The 24,777-nt window shown below is 42.5% G+C and overlaps 1 protein-coding gene across 2 annotated transcripts in view; it reads left to right on the forward strand.

Moving 5' to 3' along the window:
- The window catches only part of rsrc1 (arginine/serine-rich coiled-coil 1), a 187,046-nt gene that overhangs the window by 20,259 nt on the left and 142,010 nt on the right, over positions 1-24,777 (forward strand). For both annotated transcript variants that reach the window (XM_036962128.1, XM_036962129.1), the window contains one exon: positions 4,674-4,862. In XM_036962128.1, the coding sequence (XP_036818023.1) occupies positions 4,674-4,862 (189 nt within the window). The remainder of the gene's footprint in view (positions 1-4,673; positions 4,863-24,777) is intronic.

Raw genomic sequence — 24,777 nt, forward strand, 5'->3', positions numbered from 1 at the left:
AAAGCACAAACAGGTTTTAGATTTTTTTTGCAAATGTTTTAAAAATAAAAACATATTATTCAGATCCTTTACTCAGTACTTTGTTGAAGCACCTTTTGGCAGCGATTACAGCATTGAGTCTTCTTGGGTATGACACTACAAGTTTGGCACACCTGTATTTGGGGAGTTTCTCCAATTCTTCTCTGCAGATCCTCTCAAGCTCTGTCAGGTTGGATGGGGTGTCGCTGCACAGCTATTTTCATGTCTCCAGAGGTTCAAGTCCAGTCTCTGGCTGGGCCACTCATGGACATTCAGAGACTTGTCCCGAGGGACATGTTTCTCATGGTCAGAGTCCTTTAGGTGCCTTTTGGCAAACTCCAAGCGGGCTGTAGAGCACCTTTTGCCCTGGCCACTCTACCATAAAGGCTTGATTGGTGGAGTGCTGCAGAGATGGTTGTCCTTCTGGAAGTTTCTCCCATCTCCACAGAGGAACTCTAGAGCTCTGTCAGAGTGACCATTGGGTTCTTGGTCACCTCCCTGACCAAGGCCCTTCTCCCCCGATTGCTCAGTTTGATTGGGCGGCCAGCTCCAGGAATGGTCTTCGTAGTTCCAAACTTCTTCCATTTAAGAATGATGGAGGCCACTGTGTTCTTGTTGTCTTTCAATGCTGCAGACCTTTTTTTTGTACCCTTCCCCAGATCTGCGCCGGTGACAATCCTGTGTCGGAGCACTATGGACAATTCCTTTGACCTCAAGGCTTGGTTTTTCCTCTGACATGCACTGTCCACTGTGGTACATTACATAGACAGGTGTCTGCCTTTCCACATCATGTCCAATCAATTGAATTTACCACAGGTGGCCTCCAAAGAAGTTGTAGAAATATCTCAAGGAAAGTCAATGGAAACAGGATGCACTTGAGCTCAATTTTGAGTCTCATAGCAAAGGGTCAGAATACTAAAGTAAATAAGATATTTCAGTTTTTTTTATTTTATACATTTGCAAACATTTCTAAACCTGTTTTCGTTTTGTCATTATGGGGTATTGTGTGTAGATTGAGGAACATCCATTTTTAGAAAAAGGCTGTAACAAAATGTGGAAAAAGGTCTGAATACTTTCCATTTCATTTACCTACATAGCACTGTGGATCGAGCATTTTTGCCTACGCTTGTCTACTGTACGTAGGGAGTATGGATTGTTAGTAGGGGTAGTGGTTGTAGTCCCCTGGGAGTAGCGGTCCACAGTCCCCAACTGGAAGACTATAGAGAGGATGGATGGATGAGAAAGAATTCCAGGCTGTTGTCGCTGCTGGGATGGGGATGGAGAGGGGGAGGCAGGGGGCCATGGAGGAGGGGGTATGAATAATGATTTGACCAGGGTCGGATTCCAGTCGAGACTTTAGCCTGTTTTCCAGCACTAGTGGTATCATGTGGCTGCCATTAATGTCCAATTTTCAATGAAAAACATGTTTAGCCTCCGAAATATAATACAGACAGATAACGCGGGGCGACGACACCACTATCCAGGCTACACCCCCCCGACGATATAATTACCCAAATGGGTTGTGGTTAGGGATCATATCCAGGGTGAGCGCGGGGGGTCACCCAGCGATAAGCTCCCCAACCTTGCTCCAACACACTGGTAATTACTTTATTGATAATTCACTGAGAAAATTGCTCTAGCCAATAGCGGCAGCCCGATTTAATGGATTGGCTAGGCGAATAGGAGGGGGGGAGAAAACAGCAAGGCCCTTTTTAATAGAAATGAGAATATGTTTAGGCCATAGGGGAACCATTTTCTCCTGAGATAATAACCCAAATAAAATGTAAAATAGGCAGGGCCTTGGCATGGGGTAGGGGTTGATGCTGTTTATCTGTGTCTCTTGCATTAACACATTTACCCCTGGCCTTAAAAGAGCTAATCATTCTCCAAGGGGAAGGGCTTGGTAATGAAATTGACATTTAACAGCATAGCCTCACTCTATTAACTACAGTAAATGTAATTTGGTACAGACCCCAGAAGTGTGTGCCCCCCCCCTTCCCGTTCAGAAAAGCAACCACAGATTTTGTGTTTATTGCATCTGCTTGCCACAAGTTGCTTGGCTGCTAAAATGAGACTGCACTTGTGTTTCTCCATATGTAGCTATTGGACACGCACAAGCACACACACAGACTAACACAGAAAATGAACAGTGTCCAATTCCTCTTCTCACATACGTCATCGTACCACACGCCCAGTTTCACACACCAAAGTCTGTGGGTTGGCCTGGGGATCTTCCAGACGGGAGGCAGATTCGAGTAATAAAGCTATCCATATTCCCCCAGGACATTAATACTGGGTGGTTTGCCAGTTATCTGGTGATATAACCACCTTACACAGAACTCTCCGATGTATTGTATTCATGTAGCTCTAATTCTGAGAAGGCTTTGCAAACCACAGGGGATTCTCTCCCTCTTGCACGTGTGCAGTATTGTTACGTAGAATATCGATATTATTTACTTGCCTGACGACTCATACTGAATTCTTCTGCTGCTGTATGTTTGCTACATACTTCAGTCTGAGACTGACTTCATTGAAATAATTTGTGGTGATGTCAAAATGATGGGTGTTATGCAAAACAGGGTCATCGGTGATTGGATCATTTCTAACCAATCAGAGTGTCAAAGCCAATGACAACTTTTTCTAAATGCTGCTTTATCCACGTGTGTTCTGGCTCTGGCCAAACCAATTGGTTCTGGGACCAATCAGAAGAGTTAAAATGTGTTTGCATTCTAGAAATTGTTGACGAGTGTACTCCGATCCAGACTCATTGTGGAGAAGAAGCTAACGTCTGTGGGCATAGCGTTTGCCCGGATAAAGGAGTTTGGTTAGCCAGGCAAATGATTTACCACCATTACTAGTGTTGACAGTGCAGCACATGAATACATCCTTCATAAAATAATAGTTTTATGAGATTAAAATATGATATTTATTTTATGAAGGATGTATTCATGTGCTACTTATTAAGACCTGTGTCCTTGCAAATGGCCATGTCATTGTGCAAGCACAGTATTAGGCAGACATTTTTAATGTCATTTGTGTTGTATTAAGAGCTAGTTGTATTTATTTTTTACAATATTCCATGTATCATCTACTCATCATTGACACCCAGCTTTGTTCAACACTAGAACACATTGTAGAATTCTCCAGGGTCCATAGTGTATGTATAAAGCATCTCACAGTAGGAGTGCTGATCCAGGATCAGTTTAGCATTTTAGATCATAATGAATTAGATTATATTAAAGGGGGGGGCCTGTTTTCAACAGTTGTCCAGACTTTTGTGACATAACTATTATTAGTTTTATGTCAAAAGAGGGGAGGAAGCAATAATGATTCTCGGACAGCAGGTTTGACAATTTTTATAGACAAATCAATACAATGATAAATGATAGAATATAACACCTTAGCTTCCTCTTCTTTTTTTATATTGTCATAGTCAGACACAAACACACACACATACACACACCCATCAGCCTCCAACTGAGAGCGCATTGAAAATGACCTATCTTAATCAATAGAGGTGTGAATGCGTAAAAAACAGACACACTGTAGTCTCTCCACTCCACGGAGGTGTGTGTGAGAGGCGGTGACAGGCAGCGGTGGCTCTGAAGGCCGGCCCAGCCAGCCTAGCCTGTCTCTATAAGTAGCCCACTAAATCTCATACTAGTCCCTGTGTGTGTGTGTGTTCAGGGATCCATCCCACTGACTGTCAGGATCAATAAGGCTGCCATGGCCGCCATCTAAAGCCCTCCCTAATTGCCCCCATCTCCAGCCAGTCGCCCATCTCCAAACGTCTGTTTCTAATCAACGCCGACTCGGGTTTCCCAATAGGCTGCTGCCCTAACCAGAAGCTGTAAATTAACTGCCGGCAACTAGTTCCTACTTCTCTCTTCTCGTTCTCTCTCTCTTCTCGTTCTCTCTCTCTTCTCGTTCTCTCTCTTTTCTCGTTCTCTCTCTCCTTGTTTTCTCTCCTTGTTCTCTCTCTCTCCTTGTTATCTCTCCTTGTTATCTCTCTCTCCTTGTTCTCTCTCTCTCCTTGTTCTCTCTCTCTCCTTGTTCTCTCTCTCTCCTTGTTCTCTCTCTCTCTCCTTGTTCTCTCTCTCTCCTTGTTCTCTCTCTCTCCTTGTTCTCTCTCTCTCCTTGTTCTCCCTCTCTCGTTCGCTCTGTCTCTCTCGTTCGCTCTGTCTCTCTCGTTCGCTCTGTCTCTCTCGTTCGCTCTGTCTCTCTCGTTCGCTCTCTCTCTCGTTCGCTCTGTCTCTCTCGTTCGCTCTGTCTCTCTCGTTCTCGTTCTTTCTCGTTCACTCTCACTCTCACTCTCACTCTCTCACACACACACACACACGTTACAGAGGGCCTACAGTACATAAAACCATCTCTAACAGTCTGACTCAAGGCTTTGAGAGTCATCACATACGGGAGATGGATTACCCTGCTTGGGGTGATTTTGGTTGCATGTCAGAATCAGGCTGGATAGTGTCTGCGCCAATGCTAACTACGGTAGCCTTGAAGTTAAGCCAGTAACTGAAAGGTTGCTGGTTCGAATATCGAAATCACAACATAATGTACTTTACAGTGAAACAATCAAATTAAGAAATTAAAAAGGGGTTTTTTATCGCTATTTTTGCGATTCTGATCGTGTGTTATGTTGTCATCTCCAGGTCTCGTGAGCGGCGGCGGTCTCGCAGCAGGAGCAGTGGCCGGTCCAGCCGCAAGAAGAGCCGCAGCCACAGCCGAGACCACAGCAGGCGGAAGGGGCGCGACAAAGACAAGGAGAAGGACAGGGACAATGGCAGGGACCGAGACAAGGACAGAGCCAAGGACAAAGACAAGAGACCCGACAAACAAGGGTGAGTGAAAAGTTCCTTTGTGAGTCCATGGCATCCCCCCCCCCCCCCCAGGTATGTTATGCGATTATCCAGCAGGGTCACCTCGGCTGGGCCTCATCCATCCATCACTCCTTCGCTCTTTCTCCTGGTATCTTCTCATTCGGAATATATTACACTCTCTGTGTTAATGTTGCATCCTTAAGTGTACCTGCGTCACCTGAACATAGTTGATCTCTTTATCTCTCTACTGTTGATCTGCCTAGGCCCAGGTGCAATATGTTAACACACACACACACACACACACACACACACACACACACACACACACACACACACACACACACACACACACACACACACACACACACACAGGCATCCCAGGTGCAATATGTGCCAGCCAGCCATGGACCTAACTCACTCAGGGGGCCTTACTTTCCACCAGAATAGCACCTTGATTCACCCATATCCCGCCCCCAAGCGCTGTGTCCTAATGTGATTGGAGGGCGGGGTAATGTGATTGCTGGGGAGTCGTTGTCTCTCATATTGAGTGTCGCATGTCTCAGACTCGTCAGTTAGGCGTCTAGAGCACAGAGGGTCGCGAGGACAGAGAGGACTGTGGAGGCGCAACCCTGTCCAAATATAACATATCTAGACCGTGACCACATATCAAGGCATGCTTTCGGGGGCCTCATTTATAACCGTTGTGCAAATTTCTAACCAAATATCTGCATCTGCCATTTCTGAAAATAACCAGAATAACCATAATCCATTTACAACACCCGTTATACACTGCTAAAAAAAATAAAGGGAACACTTAAACAACACAATGTAACTCCAAGTCAATCACACTTCTGTGAAATCAAACTGTCCACTTAGGAAGCAACACTTATTGACAATAAATTTCACATGCTGTTGTGCAAATGGAATAGACAACAGGTGGAAATTATAGGCAATTAGCAAGACACCCCCAATAAAGGAGTGGTTCTGCAGGTGGGGATCACAGCCAACTTCTCAGTTCCTATGCTTCCTGGCTGATGTTTTGGTCACTTTTGAATGCTGGTGGTGCTTTCACTCTAGTGGTAGCATGAGACGGAGTCTACAACCCACACAAGTGGCTCAGATAGTGCAGCTCATCCAGGATGGCACATCAATGCGAGCTTTGGCAAGAAGGTTTGCTGTGTCTGTCAGCGTAGTGTCCAGAGCATGGAGGCGCTACCAGGAGACAGGCCAGTACATCAGGAGATGTGGAGAAAGCCGTAGGAGGGCAACAACCCAGCAGCAGGACCGCTACCTCAGCCTTTGTGCAAGGAGGAGCAGGAGGAGCACTGCCAGAGCCCTGCAAAATGACCTCCAGCAGGCCACAAATGTGCATGTGTCTGCTCAAACAGTCAGAAACAGACTCCATGAGGGTGGTATGAGGGCCCGACGTCCACAGGTGGGGGTTGTGCTTACAGCCCAACACCGTGCAGGACGTTTGGCATTTGCCAGAGAACACCAAGATTGGCAAATTCGCCACAGGCGCCCTGTGCTCTTCACAGATGAAAGCAGGTTCACACTGAGGCATGATTTCGCCTGGCATAAAAAAACATGCTCTCGTCAGGACACTCTTGTACAGAAGAGCTAGCCAACAACACAGCTAACACAAAACTTCAAACTGAAGCTGGAAAGACTGCAAACAAGCTGCACTTTGTTTCGTTTGACCTTTTTTCAATTGACATTTTTCTGTAAGTATCCATAAAAATTATGCCAGCTGATTCATGATTTCGACTGGCTGAGAAAAGCTGCTTGCCTGTCTCTCATCACGACCTCTACACATTTATTATGGGACAGCTGGAGATCGAATTTGAATATTGAAACAATGTTGCAGATGTCGGAGAGACGGACAGCAAGGTTTATATACAAATCTCCGCTGTTGAAAGTCCAATGTTTGTCTGAAGGAAATGTCTAGATGTTATTTTTCCAGTGGAGATAAAGTTTATAACTTGCCTGGCTGGGCTGATGAGACCGTGGATTGCACAGTCAGATGGAACAGAGTAAATAGGCATTTTAACGTCATAGAGTTTGTGGAATAGACACTGGCTAGAATGCGGTTTTAACCAATACATGTTAAAAATGTTTTTTTTGTTGCTTTGTCATTATGGGGTATTGTGTGTAGATGAGGGGAAAAAACGATTTAATCTGTTTTAGAATAAGGCTGTACTGTAACAAAATGTGGAAAAAGTCAAGGGGTCTAAATACTTTCTGATTTCACTGTACATAAAGTACCAGTCAAAAGTTTGGACACAACTTATTTTGACCGTTTTCTGCGTTATAGAATAATAGTGACAACATCAAAACTATGAAATAACACACATGGAATCATGTAGTAATCCAGAAAGTATTAAACAAATCAAAATACATTTAATATTTGAGATTCTTCAAAGTAGCCACCCTTTGCCTTGATGACAGCTTTGCAAACTCTTGGCATTCTCTCAACCAGCTTCACCTGGAATGCTTTCCAGCAGTCTTGAATGAGTTCCCACATATCCCAAGCATTTGTTGGCTGATTTTCCTTCAATGTAGAAAATAGTAAAAATAAAGAAAAGCCCTTGAATGACTAGGTGTGTCCACACTTTTGACTGGAACTGTATGTGGATACCAAAATATTTATTTCAACAGTTTTCTGGAAGAAATGGTGTGGTGCATTATTTTAATATTTTTTACCACGACTGTACATCTGTTATAAATGGTGGAGAAAGCACCTTGATCCACTGCCACACAGATTCAAGTTGAATCTAGAGTCCAGATCTAAATTGCATTTAACCTTTGTGGAGGAATCTAAAAACAGCAGCTGGGAGAAGGCACCCTTAAACTGGGAGAACTGGAGCAGTTTGCACAAGTTGAGTGGGCCAAACTGCCTGCACGGAGGTGCAGGAAACTCATTGATGGCTATAGGGAAGCGTTTGATTGCAGTTATTTTGTCCAAAGGCTGTGCTACCAAATGTTAAGTGCAGAGTGTCAATGGCATATAAATGGATATATTAAGTTCTGAATCAAAAACAAAGGTTCTGTAATATTAACAGTGAAATAAAGAATAGTGGAGACTAAATACGTTGGACTATTTATTCTTAATGTTAGGGAATATTGTGAGTTAATTGAGAAATGTGCAACAGTACCAATATTTTTGGCCACGACTCTACGTATTCTTTTCAGAACGCAGATATTAAGTGTGACATTTACGTAGCGGTTATAAATGGTGCCAAAAGGGTGTATAGGTCTCAAGTAGAGGTTGACCTATTATGATTTTTCAACGCCGATACTGATTATTGGAGGACCAAAAAAGGTTGATACTGATTAATCGGACAATTTATTTATTTATTTGTAATAATGACATTTATTACTTATTTTAACTTAATATAATACATAAATAAAATTAAATTTAGCCTCAAATAAATAATGAAATATGTTCAATTTGGTTTAAATAATGCAAAAACAAAGTGTTGGAGAAGTAAAAGTGCAATATGTGCCATTTAAAAAAGCTAACGTTTGAGTTCCTTGCTCAGAACATGAGAAAATATGAAAGTTGGTGGTTCCTTTTAACATGAGACTTCAATATTCCAAGGTAAGAGGTTTTAGGTTGTAGTTAATATAGTATTTATAGGACTATTTCTCTCTATACCATTTGTATTTCATATACCTTTGACCATTGGATGTTCTTATAGACACTATAGTATTGCCAGTGTAACAGTATAGCTTCCGTCCCTCTTCTCGCCCCTACCTGGGCTCGAACCAGGAACACATCGACAACAGCCACCCTCGAAGCAGCGTTACCCATCGTTCCACAAAAGCCGTGGCCCTTGCAGAGCAAGGGGAATAACTACTCCAAGTCTCAAGAGCGAGTGACGTTTGAAACGCTATTAGCGTGCAACCCGCTAACTAGCACCCCGCTAACTAGCTAGCCATTTCACGTTGGTTACCTCAGCCATTAGGCTAATAGGCTTGAAGTCATAAACAGCGCTGTGCTGATGGCAAAACGCACGAAAATGCTGTTTGAATGCATGCTTACGAGCCTGCTGCTGCCTACCATCGCTCAGTAAGACTGCTCTAACAAATATCAAAGCATAGACTTAATTATAACTTTATAGACTTAATTATAACATAATAACACACAGAAATGGTCATTAATATGGTCGAATCCGGAAATTATCATTTCGAAAACAAAACGTTTATTATTTTAGTGAAATACGGAACCGTTCGTTATTTTATCTAACGGGTGGCATCCCTAAGTCTAAATATTCTTGTTACATTGCACAACCTTCAATGTTATGTCATAATTACAGTAAAAGTAAAATTCTGGCAAATTAGTTCGCAATGAGCCAGGCTGCCCAAACTGTTGCATATACCCTGACTCTGCGTGCAATGAACGCAAGAGAAGTGACACAATTTCACCTGGTTAATATTGCCTGCTAACCTGGATTTCTTTTAGCTAAATATGCAGGTTTAAAAATATATACTACTGTGTATTGATTTTAAGAAAGGCATTGGTGTTTATGGTTAGGTACAGTCATGCAACGATTGTGTTTTTTTTCGCAAATGCGCTTTGTTAAATCATCCCCCAGCTTTGCTTCGCTTATATGCAACGCAGGACACGCTAGATAAACTAGTAATATCATCAACCATGTGTAGTTAACTAGTGATTATGATTGTTTGATTGTTTTTTATAAGATAAGTTTAATGCTAGCTAGCAACTTACCTTGGCTTCTACTGCATTCGCGTAACAGGCAGGCTCCTCGTGGAGTGCAATGAGAGGCGGGTGGTTAGAGCGTTGGACTAGTTAACTGTAAATTTGCAAGATTGGATCCCCCGAGCTGACGAGGTGAAAATCTGTCGTTCTGCCGCTGAACACCGTTCCTAGGCCATCATTGAAAATAGGAATGTGTTCTTAACTGACTTGCCTAGTTAAATAAAGGTATAAATTAAAAGAACGGCATAATTGGCGCCCAAAAATGCCGATTTCCGATTGTTATGAAAACTTGAAATCGGCCCTAATTAATCGGCCATTTCGATTAATCGGTTAATCGATTAATCTAGTCTCAAAAGATAAAACGGATCCTAAATCAGATATTGGCACCAGATGTTGACTTTGGGCTAAATGGATTGACATTAGGTGCATTGGTGCTGTTTGAAGGGCTGGGAATTGCCAGGGGCATCATGATACGATATTGTCATTATACTTAGGTGCCGATACAATATGTGTTGCGATTGTCATGAATCGCTTCTATACCGTGATTTTATAGAATTTTGATGTTCCAAACATATTGCTCACTTTATGTCTGCTGGAGAGAAACGGAGTATGAGACGATGAGTTTTGATCTGTCAGGGAAATAAAAGTGCTGAAAACATGTTGGCTCACTATTTAAATAGATGATGGAAAACAAGCATCGGGCCCAGACGGCATCCCTAGTCCTCAGAGCATGCGCAGACCAGCTGGCTGGTGTGTTTACGGACATATTCAATCAATCCTTATCCCAGTCTGCTGTCCCCACATGCTTCAAGATGGCCACCATTGTTCCTGTTCCCTAGAATGCCAAGGTAACTGAACTAAATGACTATCGCACAGTAGCACTCACTTCTGTCATCATGAAGTGCTTTGAAAGACTAGTCAAGGATCATAGCTAGCTAGATGTATCTCCCCAGAGACCACAAAAGAAAAAGCCTGATTTTGATTTTTTTCTTCAATAATAACCCTTTCCTTTCTTTATTAATTTTTTTAAAATGTAAAAATAAATGTACCCCGTTTTCTACCCAATTTCGTGGTATCCAATTGTTTAGTAGCTACTATCTTGTCTCATCGCTACAACTCCCGTACGGGCTCGGGAGAGACGAAGGTTGAAAGTCATGCGTCCTCCGATACACAACCCAACCAAGCCGCACTGCTTCTTAACACAGCGCGCATCCAACCCGGAAGCCAGCCGCACCAATGTGTCGGAGGAAACACCGTGCACCTGGCAACCTTGGTTAGCGCGCACTGCGCCCGGCCCGCCACAGGAGTCGCTGGTGCGCGATGAGACAAAATTGCTGCCCTGAATTTATCAGGTGCTATTGACAAAGGCCAGTGGGAAAAAGTTATGATGGACTGCTTTCAGGAGGACGGTTGTACCATGCTGATTCTCTCGGAATTGTAAAATGAATCAGACAATGAGGAAATCCCTGATTTAGGTAAAAACATTTTCATTGATGAAGACATTGTAGAGTCTTCTGATGACATTGATGGGGAAGAAATGGCGATCAACAGTGTTGTCACGGAAGAAGTTGACCGAGTTAAGAAATCAGTGGAATGTCTGGTAGGAGCAGAGGAGGTGATGAAATTAATACAATTCTGGTGTTTGATTGCAATTGCTGAGGGAGTCGAAAAGAAAACGCGGAAGGCTGTTGTTTAAAACACCTGTCTCCGGATGACAACTTCAAACTAAGGGCAACCATGTCATCTGTGACAGGGCGGGAGAAAGATCTGATTCTTATGGCATTTCACACGGTCAGTGTGAACCAGAGTGGCTTTGACACAACTGGCCATGCAAGCTGTACAAACAAAACGGAAACGACATAGGACATCTTATTTAATGAAAGGGGTTTCAGTCCGACGTGAAGCGTTCATCCATGTATATGGGTCTAGAGTCTAGCTACAGTTTCAGATATTATACGTTTCTAATTTTGTCAAAGTTGTTTTTTATTGCAAGTTAAAGCTTACTGTTAGCTAGCTAGCTGACGTTAGGTGGCTGGATCGCTAGCATTAGCATTAAGTGTATGATCTGTGTAGGAATATTATCTCAGAAGGCCATTTGCATTGCTAGTTATAGCCTAATGTTAGCTAGCTAAATAGCTAACATTGAACCTATTTGGTTTACTTTAGCCAGCTATGACTATCGGTTTGTATTGCTAGTATTCTATGAATTGGGATAATGGTTCATTGTTTAGCTAGCTAGTTATTGATATTGTTCTTGTACGTACTGTATATTATTTGGTTATTTTTCTACTGGCATTGACAGTAGAGAAAGTAATTTTTTTCTTTATATTGACACTATCTATTTTTGATATTGCTACTAGGCAAGTAACCATTTCGCTGAACTGTTTACACATTCTGTAGAGACCCATCTACTTAGTAAGATGTGGCTGGGGGTTATTGCATTTCTTTCACATGACCCGTCAATTTAGACAAGTGTGTCTGGGTACGCGTTGCCTAATATTTATGAAATATTTTTTATCTGGACACTCTGTTTACCTGGAATGTTTCCTAATTGTAGGCAACTACTTTTACTGCCTTTAGTCTTAATCTTTACTACACTACTCACTGTTTAGCACATGACCTCACATGTGAGTCCTTAAAGAGATGGGTGGGGCTAAGGCTTAAGAGGGTGTGAACAATGCTGAATGGGTGTAGACAAAAGAGCTTTCCAGTAGGTGTACCAAAACATTCAAACTAGGCCTAGCTATGAGTAAGAGAGATGTGGCCCTTAAACAATTGCTCTCCACTCATCAGTTCAACATCTATCAGCTCATTAGTGCTGGTAATACACACAGAGCCAGCAGCGTGTGTGTGTTTGGCCTATGTTTCAGTACAGAGCCCTGCCCTCCAGCCATGGATGGTGTTGTTGTGATTGTGTCTGTGAGTGGATCGGTCTGGGGAACCTTTGGCAGTCTGTGTGTGTGTGTTAGTTGGGCTGTTTTGCAGGACTCTAGGCTGTGTCTGGGTAGGCCAGGGAGAGAGAAAAACTTCAAACGTGGCGCTGAGGGTTTGATTGAATGAAATCAATGCGTAACTGTAAGTGTGGTGGGGGTTGAGGGGGGTGGCACTAAAGCACTGGGGCCGGCAGCGATCTGGACGCAGTGGGGGGAGGTGGGAGAAAGGGGGAGGTGTGGGGGGGTACATCCCGTTCCTCCAGGTGGGTGTGGTGGCTCTCCATTGAGGCTCCCGAGAGGGGGAGGGGCGAGGAGGTTTGGAAGTGAACTCCGCCTGCAGATGGGCATAGCGGTAGACTGGTCAGGAACACACACATACGCACTCACACACACATCAAGGGGGGGGGGTATCCCTCCAGACTCATACACAGAGGAGCAAGCGTTGTTCTGTTGAGGATGCTGCCCTGTGGCAATACTGCTGCTGCTGCTGTAACTGTAATTTAGCTGCTTTTCCCCCCCACAAATAATGAGGCAAGACTCTCCTCAAAACACACCCGTAGCTTCACAAACCCACCTCCGCTCACATTAAAACTCAAAACTGCTAAACAGACAGAAAAGAAAAAGAGCTTTGTAGTTCCAACCTAACAGCCCAGTTCTGTCTGTTTGTGTGGAGAGCCATGCCCCGACCCATGCCTGAACACGTTAGCCATGCAACACAACGCAAACGGCTAACTAACTAGCAGGCTGACTGGTTTACACAGGATAAGTGAACAAGAGACAGAGTGCCTGTAATGTTTGATGCCACAGAATAAATGTTTCTAAATGTGTGCATGTATTTACTCAATACCAACAATTCCCAATAGTATCAAATGTAGTTTTCTACAACTTTTAGTGAAATTCTTCCTGCTTTAGGAGTTGATCCTAAGGTGCCTTTTGGCAAACTCCAAGTGGGCTTTCAATGTGGCTTTTACTGAGGAATGGCTTCCGTCTGGCCACTCCACCATAAAGGCCTGATTGGTGGGAGTGCTGCAGAGATGGTTGTCCTTCTGGAAGGTTCTTCCCTTCTCCCCCGATTGCGCAGTTTGACTGGGCAGCGAGCTCTAGGAAATGTCTTGGTGGTTACAAACTTCTTCAATTTAAGAATGATTGAGGCCGCTGTGTTCTCTGGGACCTTCAATGCTGCAGACATTTTTTGGGACCCTTCCCCAGATCTGCGCCTGTGACAATCCTGTCTCGGTGCTCTACGGACAATTCCTTTGACCTCATGGCTTGGTTTTTGCTCTGACATGCACTGTCCAATGTGGTACATTATATAGACAGGTGTCTGCCTTTCCAAATCATGTCCAATCAATTGAGTTAACTACAGGTGGCCTCCAATGAAGTTGTAGAAATATCTCAAGGATGATCAAGGGAAATAGGATGCACCTGCGCTCAATTTCGAGTCCCTTCGAGTCTGAATACTTATGTAAATAAGGTATTTCTGTTTTAATTTGTAATAAATTTGCACACAAAAAACAAAACTTTTTTTCGCTTTGTTGTTATGGGGTATTGTGTGTAAATTACATTTTTTATGTTTTTAATCCATTTTCGAATAAGGCTGTAACGTAACAATATGTGGAATTATTCAAGGGGTCTGAATACTTTCTGACGGCACTTTATATGGTTAAGCAAATACAGTTCATACCTATACACGGTTACATTATGTTTTTGGCCTCATCGTCATCTACAGTCACATGGTCCTCACAAATGCTAATTTTTGTCTCCCTTAAAATGAAAAAGTAGTCACTCTCAGGAAATGCCCTGTATTTATGGGAACTGTGTAATCACTGTAGAGTTTGAAGTAAACAACAACACCCAAAGTAAATCCATAAAACTATTCAAATATTTTGTCTAAGGCTTCAACTTCAACGCATTGCTCATTTAACACTTGGACTCCAGACACTAGGAACCCATTTTCTTTGTAGGGAGAGAGGGAGTTGCATTTTTTAAATTTTAAATTTCAGTTAAAATAGTAAAATCGGAATACAATTTCACCATTTGACAACTGACATATTTGCCTTTGATAACCACCAGTCTTATATTTCCAGGTTAAATACATTCAGTTTAGGATGAAGGGAGTTAGTATTTTGGGGATAATTGGAGGAGGCGGGCTATTAGGCAGAATGAATGTTTCCAGTCATTCAACATAATGTCTTCCTGCAATCTAATACTCAATACATGTGTAGCTTTTGGGCTAATGCTGCCACCATCTCAGGCAAAGCTTGAATGGGGAAAAACATAGTAAGAATATTTCTGTGCAGTAGGGTCATCTATTGGGATAGTATGTCATCAATACTCAAAGTAAATGTATTTATTTTACCGTTATTTAACTAGACAAGTCAACAAATTCTTATTTTCAATGACTGCCTAGGAACAGAACTGCCTGTTCAGGGGCAGAATGACAGATTTTTACCTTGTCAGCTTGGGGATTTGAACTTGCAACCTTTCAATTACTAGTCCAACGCTCTAACCACTAGGCTACCCTGCCGCCCCAAATGACAGGTAGTATATTTTCCTTAACAGGTTAGCTATACAGATGCCTGGCATTAGAAGTTGACAAGTTTATTATTAGGTAAAACAATTGTTCTTGGTCAGTGAGGGGAAATACAATGATGGCATTGACATGTGCTTATCAGTCTGATTATGCTCCAATACTTGATAATGGTGGGGCTGGAAACACAGACTTGCCAGGCATTGTAGCAAACAAGTGTCATGAAATACATGCACCAGAAACCGACTTGTCAGATAATTATCAGCAAGCTAGGCTAGCTATATGCAGCAGAATAGCTAGCGCGCTGGTTGGCTAGCTAAATATTGTCTTGGCTGATCACAGACACTGTCCTTTGATTGTCTCGTCGCAAGACTTTGGCTAAAGAGTTCTAAAACTCATTCTAAAACTAGACTGTTCAGATCAAACAAACCGTTACGCGATGTCTCATCTTAACTGGGCTTTATGATCATGACTATTCCGTGCCAGTAGACTAGTGTGGAGTGCTAACTAGCCAATATCAGTATGGCTTTCAGACATAAGAAATATAACACAAGATCAAGTAACGTTATACACATTAGCTAGTTACGACTAAATAGTGAAGCAACATTTTATATTAAAATGAAACAAACCACTGTCGCCTTATTTTTTTATTTAACTAAACAAGTCAGTTAAGAACAAATTCTTATTTACAATGACAGTCTAGGAACAACTGCCTTGTTCGGGCAGAATGACAGCTTTTTACCTTGTCAGCTCGGGGATTCGATCCACCAACCTTTCAGTTACTAGTCCAACGCTCTAACCACTAGGCTACCTGCCGCCCCATCTAACAAGCTACACTAGCTAATCTTAGCTAGCCAGCTAATACGAACTATTGGATACATGGCATGAAAACAATCAAAACAATCCAAAATACAATAGTCGCATACATATTTACAACTAAATAGCAAAAACTGCATTTCACTTTATCTAGCAAGATATATTACCAAGCTAGCTATGTCTTTTCAGCAGAAAAAAATGCTAACTCTGGCTCGGTTTCAATCTCTTCAACTCCCCAATCAAGTTTTCTCCACTGCATGAACTCAAATTCTCGGTTTATTCTCATCTTGACCCGGACTGTAGCGCTTTCCCTTTTCACATGTCTGCTCTCCAAAGTTCTCTGTTTCTTTGCCTTAGATGGGGGAGTAGCTGCTGCTTGGTCAGATCGTTTGCCCCTTGCGTCTGCCACTAGCCAAGCTGGTTAGCTTTCAGCTTTCATACGGCTACTCGTTAGAATATCCCTGAGCTGTGGCACTGCCTCCTCACTGACGGAGACACTTCATGCAGTACAAAATTAGGCGTGAAAATCCAACCCGACAGGTTAAATTAAAACCAAGGAATACAGCGGCTCTCAGGCAGGCTAGAGGCGCAATATTGCTACTTTTGCGTCACATTGGATGACCACTAGCAATTTATTGAAGCTTTTGAACATTTTTTGTTGTTGCAAAAGTTAGCCCTGTTTTGAGAAAAGTGTTCAAGCAATCGAGAAAAACCTGAGAATATGCTTTACAATATAACATAATACATTCCTGATACATGCATGTAATGCATGACATGGGCCTAGATAAACGTAAAGTTGAAAAAAGTAACTTAAGTTAAGGTTTAAAAACAGAGGTTTAGCCACAAAGCTGAAAAAATGATAAATGGAAAACTTTCTCTGTCCGTCTGTTTGTCTGTATTTTTCAGTCAACCGGGCTGCTAAGGCTTCTTATTGTATTACTAGATAAAGTTATTATTAGGTCTATCTCTCTCCCGCCCTCTGTCTGTTAGGAGAGGTGAGAGGGAGAGTGATTGGTGATGAAGGCCAGAGCGATTAGGTTGATGTCATTTCCCCCGAAGACGTTGACATGTTTCTGTCCTGTCTCCCCTCTGTCCCCTGGAGGGAAACCTGTCTTACCCAGGCTCTCCTCTTAACCTGGGGAGCCCAAATCTGGAGGGGAAACTCACAGATCTAGAGAGTGAGGGAGAGAGAAAGGAAAGAATGGAGAGAGGAGAGAGAGAGAGAGAGAGAGAGAGAGAGAGGGCCCGAAAAGGACAGGGCTGGAGAAAGAGAAAAATAAGGCTTGAGTCAGTCTTATGTCGTTCTGCTGATGTAGACTAATTGCGGGAGATATACAGTATTAGCTGCTGGGGCCTGAAGTGGCTGTGGCAGGCCTAACACAAGCTCTCTTTGTGTGCTGGAGAGGCCTGGCCACCACTAATCACAGGAGAGACACCCTGAGTTTGCGATGGAGAACTGTGACAATCCACTTAGCATGCTCTGTAATCTCTTTAGCCATTAGTACTAGTTAAAGGAGGGCACACACACACACTCATGCGGGGGTTTCAGGCTTTAAGGGGCACACAGGATACAGTGCCTTCAGAAAGTATTCACACTCCTTTACCTTTTCCCACATTTTGTTGTTACAAAGGGGGATTAAATGGATTTAATTGTCCCTTTTTGTCAACGATCTAGACAAAACACTCTGTCAAAGTGGAAGACAAATGATACATTTTAAAAGAAATTATGAAAAAGAAATAGATTTTCAAGCCGTAATATTCAATGTCGTCTTGGTAAGCAACTCCAGTGTATATTTGGTGTTTTAGGTTATGGTCCTGCTTAAAGGTGAATTTGTCTCCCAGTATCTGTTGGAAAGCAAACTGAACCAGGTTTTTCTCTAAGATTTTGTCTGTGTTTAGCTCTATTCCGTTTTATTTTATCCTAAAAAACAACTCCCTAGTCCTTGCCGATGACAAGCATACCTATAACATGATGCGGCCACTACCATGCTTGAAAATATGAAGAGTGGTTCTCAGTGATGTGTTGTGTTGGACTTGCCCCAAACATAGTCAGGACATAAAGTTATGTTCAGGACATAAAGTATATTCAGGATATAAAGTATATTTCTTCGCCACATTTTTTGCAGTTTTACTTTAGTGCCTTATTGCAAACAGGGTGCATGTTTTGGAATATTTCAATGTTGTACAGGCTTCCTTTTCGCTCTGTCATTTAAGTTAGTATTGTGGAGTAACTACAATGTTATTGATCCATCCTCAGTTTTCTCCTATCATAGCCATTAAACTCTGTAACTGTTTTAAAGTCATAATTGGCCCCATGGTGAAATCCCTGAATGGTTTCCTTCCTCTCCGGCAACTGAGTTAGGAAGGACGCCTGTATCTTTGTGGTGACTGGGTGTATTGATACACCATCCAAAGTGTCATTAATAACTTCACCATGCTCAAAGGGATACTTAATGTCTGTTTTATTTGGATTGGAAACCTCCTTGGTGGTTTAATTTGTTTGAAATTCACTGCTCGACTGAGGGATCTTAAAGATAAGATGAGGTCATTCAAAAATCATGTTAAACACTTATTGTGCACAGTGAATCCATGCAACTGATTATGTGACTTGTTAAGCACATTTTTACTCCTGAACTTATTTAGGATTGCCGTAACGAAGTGGTTGAATACTTTTTCACTCAAGACATTTCAGCTTTTCATTTTTAAATAATTTGTAAAAATGTCTAAAAACATATTACCACTTTGGTATTATGGGTATTGTGTGTATACCGGTGACACAACATCTAAATGTAACCTATTTAAATTCAGGCTGTAACACAACAAAATGTGGAAAAAGTCAAGGGGTGTGAATACTTTCTGAAGGCACTGTATGCTACTCTGTGAACTGGGCAGTTTTTCACTGCTCTAACATGTGTACCATTGTGTATTAACTGTCCGTGTGTGTGTGAGCGGGCTGCGTAGGCACTGAGCGGAGCCAGGCCTGGAGTGTGATGATAGAGCCCAGACCCGGCCAAATAAAATCTATCCACAATCCAATTAGGTTTGGGAGCTCCAGCAGCCCTTCTCTCCTCTCCTTTTTCCTCCCTCCCTCGCTCCTCTCTCCTCTCCCCTCTTCTCTCCTTGCTCCACATAATCAATATCTACCTCCTAGCTCCACTTTATGGCTGTTTCATGGGGCTGGCTGGAGTGATGGGGAGAAGTGGAGGATATTAATTTGGCTTGCTGGGCCCGGTTGGTTTTATGGATCAGGGAGGAAAAATGAGGCGAGGATTATAAGCAGCAGGTTATTAGTGGCAAACATGACAGGCCAACCTCGGATTTAGGAGGGTTATGAAAATGTGCTTGTCAACAAAATGTTTTTTTTTATGCTGTCTCTGTATTTCTCTCTCTCTCTCTGTCTGTCGGGTTAGATGGTGAGCACTGAGCAGTGCGATCGAGTCGGGATGCAGGTTTGGATTGTTATGTAGAGCGATGTGATAGAAGAGATGGACCCTAAAGATATAATTTTCTCCAGACAGACTGGGTTTGGGAGGTATGGAGTGAAGAGTTTATTGGGGAGTGGTTTGATAGTAGAGAGAGGAGGGAGAGAGTCTTTCAGTGGAATCGACCTCTGGGCTGGTAGTAAGTCGAAGTAGAGTACGTTTGGTACAGGGATTTGAAAACATTGTGGACTAGGCCCTGTGTCTACTATTTAGCTTATCTACTCATTTAAGTCTGAGTTCAGAATCATTGAATGAAACATGTCAAGGTGCAGTCTTTTTTTTGCTCGACTCAAAGCACAGCACATCAAGCTGCACTCGCCTGGGTCAAAATCCGTGAGAGAAAGGCAGACACCAAATAACTTAAATTTACCTGGTGATGATGAGTAGGACGCGTGGCATTTGTTGTTGCATTTTAATGCAGTAAAATATATTTCCCCTGGGGATTTTGACCCAGGCAGGTGTGGTAAGCTGTGCTGTGATACACAAAAAATAAAATAAAAGATTGCACCTGTACATTTTTTAAAATCCTAAGAGTAAGCTGTCAGTGAAGTGCATGCGTCCGTGCGTCAGTGGTGGTCAGTAAATATGAGGACTGGATTTTTGCCGACCTCCTGACCCTATTGGGTAGCCTGGGTAAACATGGCCCTGCGTCCTACACACACATGCACGCCCCATCAGTTTGCATTTACTCCTCCCGGTAAACATACCATGCATCACCCTCCACCACACAATCTCTGGCCGTTATCAACCCTCAACTAGGCATTCAGAATAGGGATTATAGGGCCCCCCTTCCGATGCTAGGGCTGGGCGATTTATATTGAATTAATTCGATATTTCAAATACCTGTATTGCAAGAATCAAGATTTCGTTATTTTCCGTTTTTGAGTGTTTATGTCCGCTTGTTCTCGTGTTGTATTTTTGGTCTCCTATCTTTTGCTCCTCTGTGCTGTGTGCACCTCCCCATTTACATCAGAGATCTATACATAATGAAGAGATGCAGGTCTCCGCCCTAACAACGAGAGTTGTTGTCCCAAATGCGAGAAGGCAAGCGACAAGCTTAGGTCCAAAATAAGTCCATAGAAAGACATTGGCCTTATTTTGGAATGATTTTACAAGAGTGAAACCTTTTCGCCTCACCTCTTCCTCTATGGTTCACACACACGAAGCCCCCCCCCCCCCCCCCAAATTTTTAGCCAACAAAGTTGAGAGGTCACATCTTCCTCTCTGAAAAGCGGTTTCTACTCGCTATTTGCATTTGAGGTTTGGTCCAACAGAATGGACACCAAAACACATTGAGACATTATTTTACTGTATTAGAGAAGTTCACTTTTCTAACGATGCTTTTTTATGTCTCAAGTACTTAGATTGCGCGCAGTGCAGACACTACTAAAACGAGAGTATCAATGAACATTGTCTGTACCACGTACCACTAGCAGCATTTTAGCCAAATACTCTTATACTAGCTGCCTAGTCTGTGTTTTTGTATATGTGCAATACGCATAAAACACAATTATATAAGGAATTAGCAGCTCATTCTGAGAAATAAGGTAGGCTACTTGATTTTCATCATATGAACAAAGTGGACAGGTTAACATGCTTTTCAAACAGTTGGAGACAGGGTGTGTTTATAGCAATTCATCTGTTCAACATTTTTAGCTTGCAAAATAGACCCAAGTTGACTAAACTTGAAATATAAAGAAAACATAAAAAATAAAATAAACATGTATTGTGAATACCTAACATTTAAAAAAAACAATTATATATATGATTTTTAGGCCATATCGCCCTATCCAGCACGCGCACACACTCGCACTTGCACGCACTCATACACACACACACACCTCCACAATCACCCGTTTACCCTTTGCCAGAGGTGTGAATGGCAACAAGATCTCGTCTTTTTCAATACATTTTGCATGAAAACATGTTGCCCGAGATCCAAGTTGCCTGCTGTCATACTAGGAGTGTGATAAATGTTTAATGAAAACAACACCACACACGGCTCTGTGTCAGCCAGCAGCTCTGGAAGGGCTTTGATCTTGACAGACACTCTAAAGGGCTGCACTGCCGAGCCCCCCATGCACACGCATGCACGCACACATGCACAAACACACACACGCCGCCTAGTATCACACCACTCCTCTCCCACCACCCGGCACGGCAACCTGGATGCAAATTAGGGGTGGAAGGTGTAAGTGCGTGCATGCGTACGTCGAGATTATTATAACTTCCTGCTCAGGCTCTAATAATCGAGGGGGGGAGAGGAGGAAAAAGATGCTAGGGCTGTCAAAAACAAGAAACAACCTAACCCTGAGTGAAAGCATTGTTTTACATACGCCTTGAAACACTTGTTACGGAGCAACGTGTATCATCCACAAATGAGTGGGTTAAAGAGGGACTAAACTAGAGACGGCGAAGTGCTCGACACCTCTAAACAGCCACCTGGAGCTGCTTAGCGGGGACTTTGATCCACCTGTCAGTTTTGTCACTGCCGCAGCGCTGCTGCTTAGAGGATGAGCCGAGACACTGGATTTCACTACAGGAGACAACAGGGCTATAGGAGACGACAGGGATGAGAGCAAGTCATCACACCAATCCCTCTATTAGCTACTATACTAGCTAATATCATACCATCATGATATGACACCAATCAAATACAATTTTATTTGTCACATACACATGGTTAGCAGATGTTAATGCAAATGTAGCAAAATGCTTGTGCTTCTAGTTCCGACAATGCAGTAATAACCAACGAGTAATCTAACCTAACAATTTCAAAACAACTACCTTATACACACAAGTGTAAAGGGATGAAGAATATGTACATAAAAATATATGAATGAGTGATGGTACAGAACGGCATAGGCAAGATGCAGTAGATGGTATGGAATACAGTATATACATATGAGATGAGTAATGTAGGTTATGTAAACATATAAAAGTGGCATTGTTTAAAGTGGCTAGTGATACATTTTTACATCAATTTTTCCATTATTAAGGTGGCTGGAGTTGAGTCAGCATGTTGGCAGCAGCCACTCAATGTTAGTGGTGGCTGTTTAACAGTCTGATGGCCTTGAGATAGAAGCTGTTTTTCAGTCTCTCGGTCCCTGCTTTGATGCACCTGTACTGACCTCGCCTTTTGGATGATAGTGAGGTGAACAGGCAGTGGCTCGGGTGGTTGTTGTCCTTGATGATCTTTATGGCCTTCCTGTGACATCGGGCGGTGTAGCTGTCCTGGAGGGCAGGTAGTTTGCCCCCGGTGATGCGTTGTGCAGACCTCACTACCCTCTGGAGAGCCTTACAGTTGCAGTTGCCGTACCAGGTGGTGATACAGCCCGACAGGATGCTCTCGATTGTGCATCTGTAAAAGTTTGAGTGCTTTTGGTGACGAGTCAAATTTCTTCAGCCTCCTGAGGTTGAAGAGGCGCTGCTGTGCCTTCTTCACCACGCTGTCTGTGTGGGTGGACCAATTCAGTTTGTCCGTGATGTGTACGCAGAGGACAAACTGAATTGGTCCATCCACACAGACAGAGTGGTGAAGAAGGCGCAGCAGCGCTTGTTCAACCTCAGGAGGCTGAAGAAATCAAGCTATTATCATCAATAGTCTCTTTATACATTTTTTAATGATTACTGCTTGAGTTCATTCTCCTGAAATATGATATTCCCAGGCATTAAAGCGAAGAAAAACACTCCTATATCGGGTAGGTAGATAAGTCTGGCCCCGCTGTAATGGTCTCCGAGTGGGCCGCCCCGCTCGCTAGCCCTGTTCTGTTATTTACACCAGTGAGCTCCCAATAATGACATTGAAATTGTCCCTTAGGATAAAGATAGGGAGGGGAAGAGAGGGCACCGGGCATCTTCTGACAAAACGGGAAAAACAAAAACAAATGACGATGCAAACTCGATAGGTAATTTATCCCAATTGTTAAGCTGTGCAGTGAGACGTTATGATCAGCTTGCGTGAGTTACATCATTGAAAAGTTTGTTTGTACAGAATCACCTGTAGGTAAAAAAAGACTACAGTTATGCCTGTGCTTGTGTCGTGTCTTTGGCTATGCCGGATTAAGTGATATGACATGCTATTCTATAAAATTATTTCTCCGTAATTAATATTACCTGATTGAGCTAATCATGTAAATGTAATTAACTAGAGAGTCGGGCACCACAAAATAATATTTATAGAGCTGTTATCTTCCAAATAAAGTCTTAAAGACCTAGTAATATTTTACATCAAAAGCAGTCAATATTAATCGTCATCTTAATTCAGTCTCATCTGAAAGTTTTACATTCTTGGTTATCTGCACGAACCCTGGCTAACAAGTTGAATCAGCAATACAAAATTGGGTTTAATTATTTATTTACTAAATACCTAATCACACAGAATTACACATACACATATTTAAATCATAACTTGATTACAACTGACGTCATAAAGGAAAACGTCGCTAACGGGTGGAACAGATATGACAGCTGGTTACACAAAAGAAAAGGGACTGGGTTTGAGTGAAAGAGCGGGAAGACTGAGGAACAAAGGGCGAAGCTGTGCTATCGTATATACAGTATCTTATGCATTCTAAATTACCGCCCATTTGGAAAAGGAAAATGCAATAAATATTTACTCTGAGCTTCGGTAGGTTGGTGGTAGATGGAAGGCCGTGTTGCCATACCGAGTCCTTTGAAGAATGTCTCTGGTTGTCAATTGGATACGTTGTAGTAACGTCGTTGTGTGATAGGCGGGATACTCTTGTCTGTTCCTTCCTATCCCTAGTTTGCAGCGGCTGTTGCTAACTCAACGGCTAGGAGGGATCACTTCTGTAGTGAATGAGTTCAAAGTTCATACCATTCGCAACCAAAGCTCACGCTGATGTTGGCTTCGTTCTGTAGTTATTTTCTGAACCATTCTGACATCGGACCGTCGTCCCCACATCTTCGGAACAGGAGGTTATATTGTCGTCAAGGGGCGGGCCATTGATTAAGCAGAGCGCTACCTTATGAAAACCCAAATCTCGCATTTTAGAAGCTAAAATCACATTTCATCCCATCACGAAGAATTTCATATTCAAACATTTAAATTGAACAACAATTCCATGTGAATCCGATAACTCTGATGTGTAGACTTTACACTGTAGAGTTTGTCATCATTGATGAGAATGTCTCAGATGACAACCGAACTGACATCGTATTCATTAAGTACCACTGCATTGGTCGGATTACCAGAATATAGTTAATTTTCCCCCACCTTCTGATGTTCCCAGAATCTCTATGTTAACCAAAGGTTTGCAAATGTAACATCAGTAGGGAGAGGAAAAAGGGGGGAAGAGGTATTTATGACTGTCATGACACTTTGCTCAGTAGCCATGCAATACTGGTCACAGAACTAAGAGGGGGAGGGGAAATGGATTTCTTAACATACAGTTGAAGTAGGAAGTTTACATACACTTAGGGTTGAGTC

Source organism: Oncorhynchus mykiss, chromosome 24 (assembly GCF_013265735.2).
Source record: "Oncorhynchus mykiss isolate Arlee chromosome 24, USDA_OmykA_1.1, whole genome shotgun sequence".
Lineage (NCBI taxonomy): Eukaryota > Metazoa > Chordata > Actinopteri > Salmoniformes > Salmonidae > Oncorhynchus > Oncorhynchus mykiss.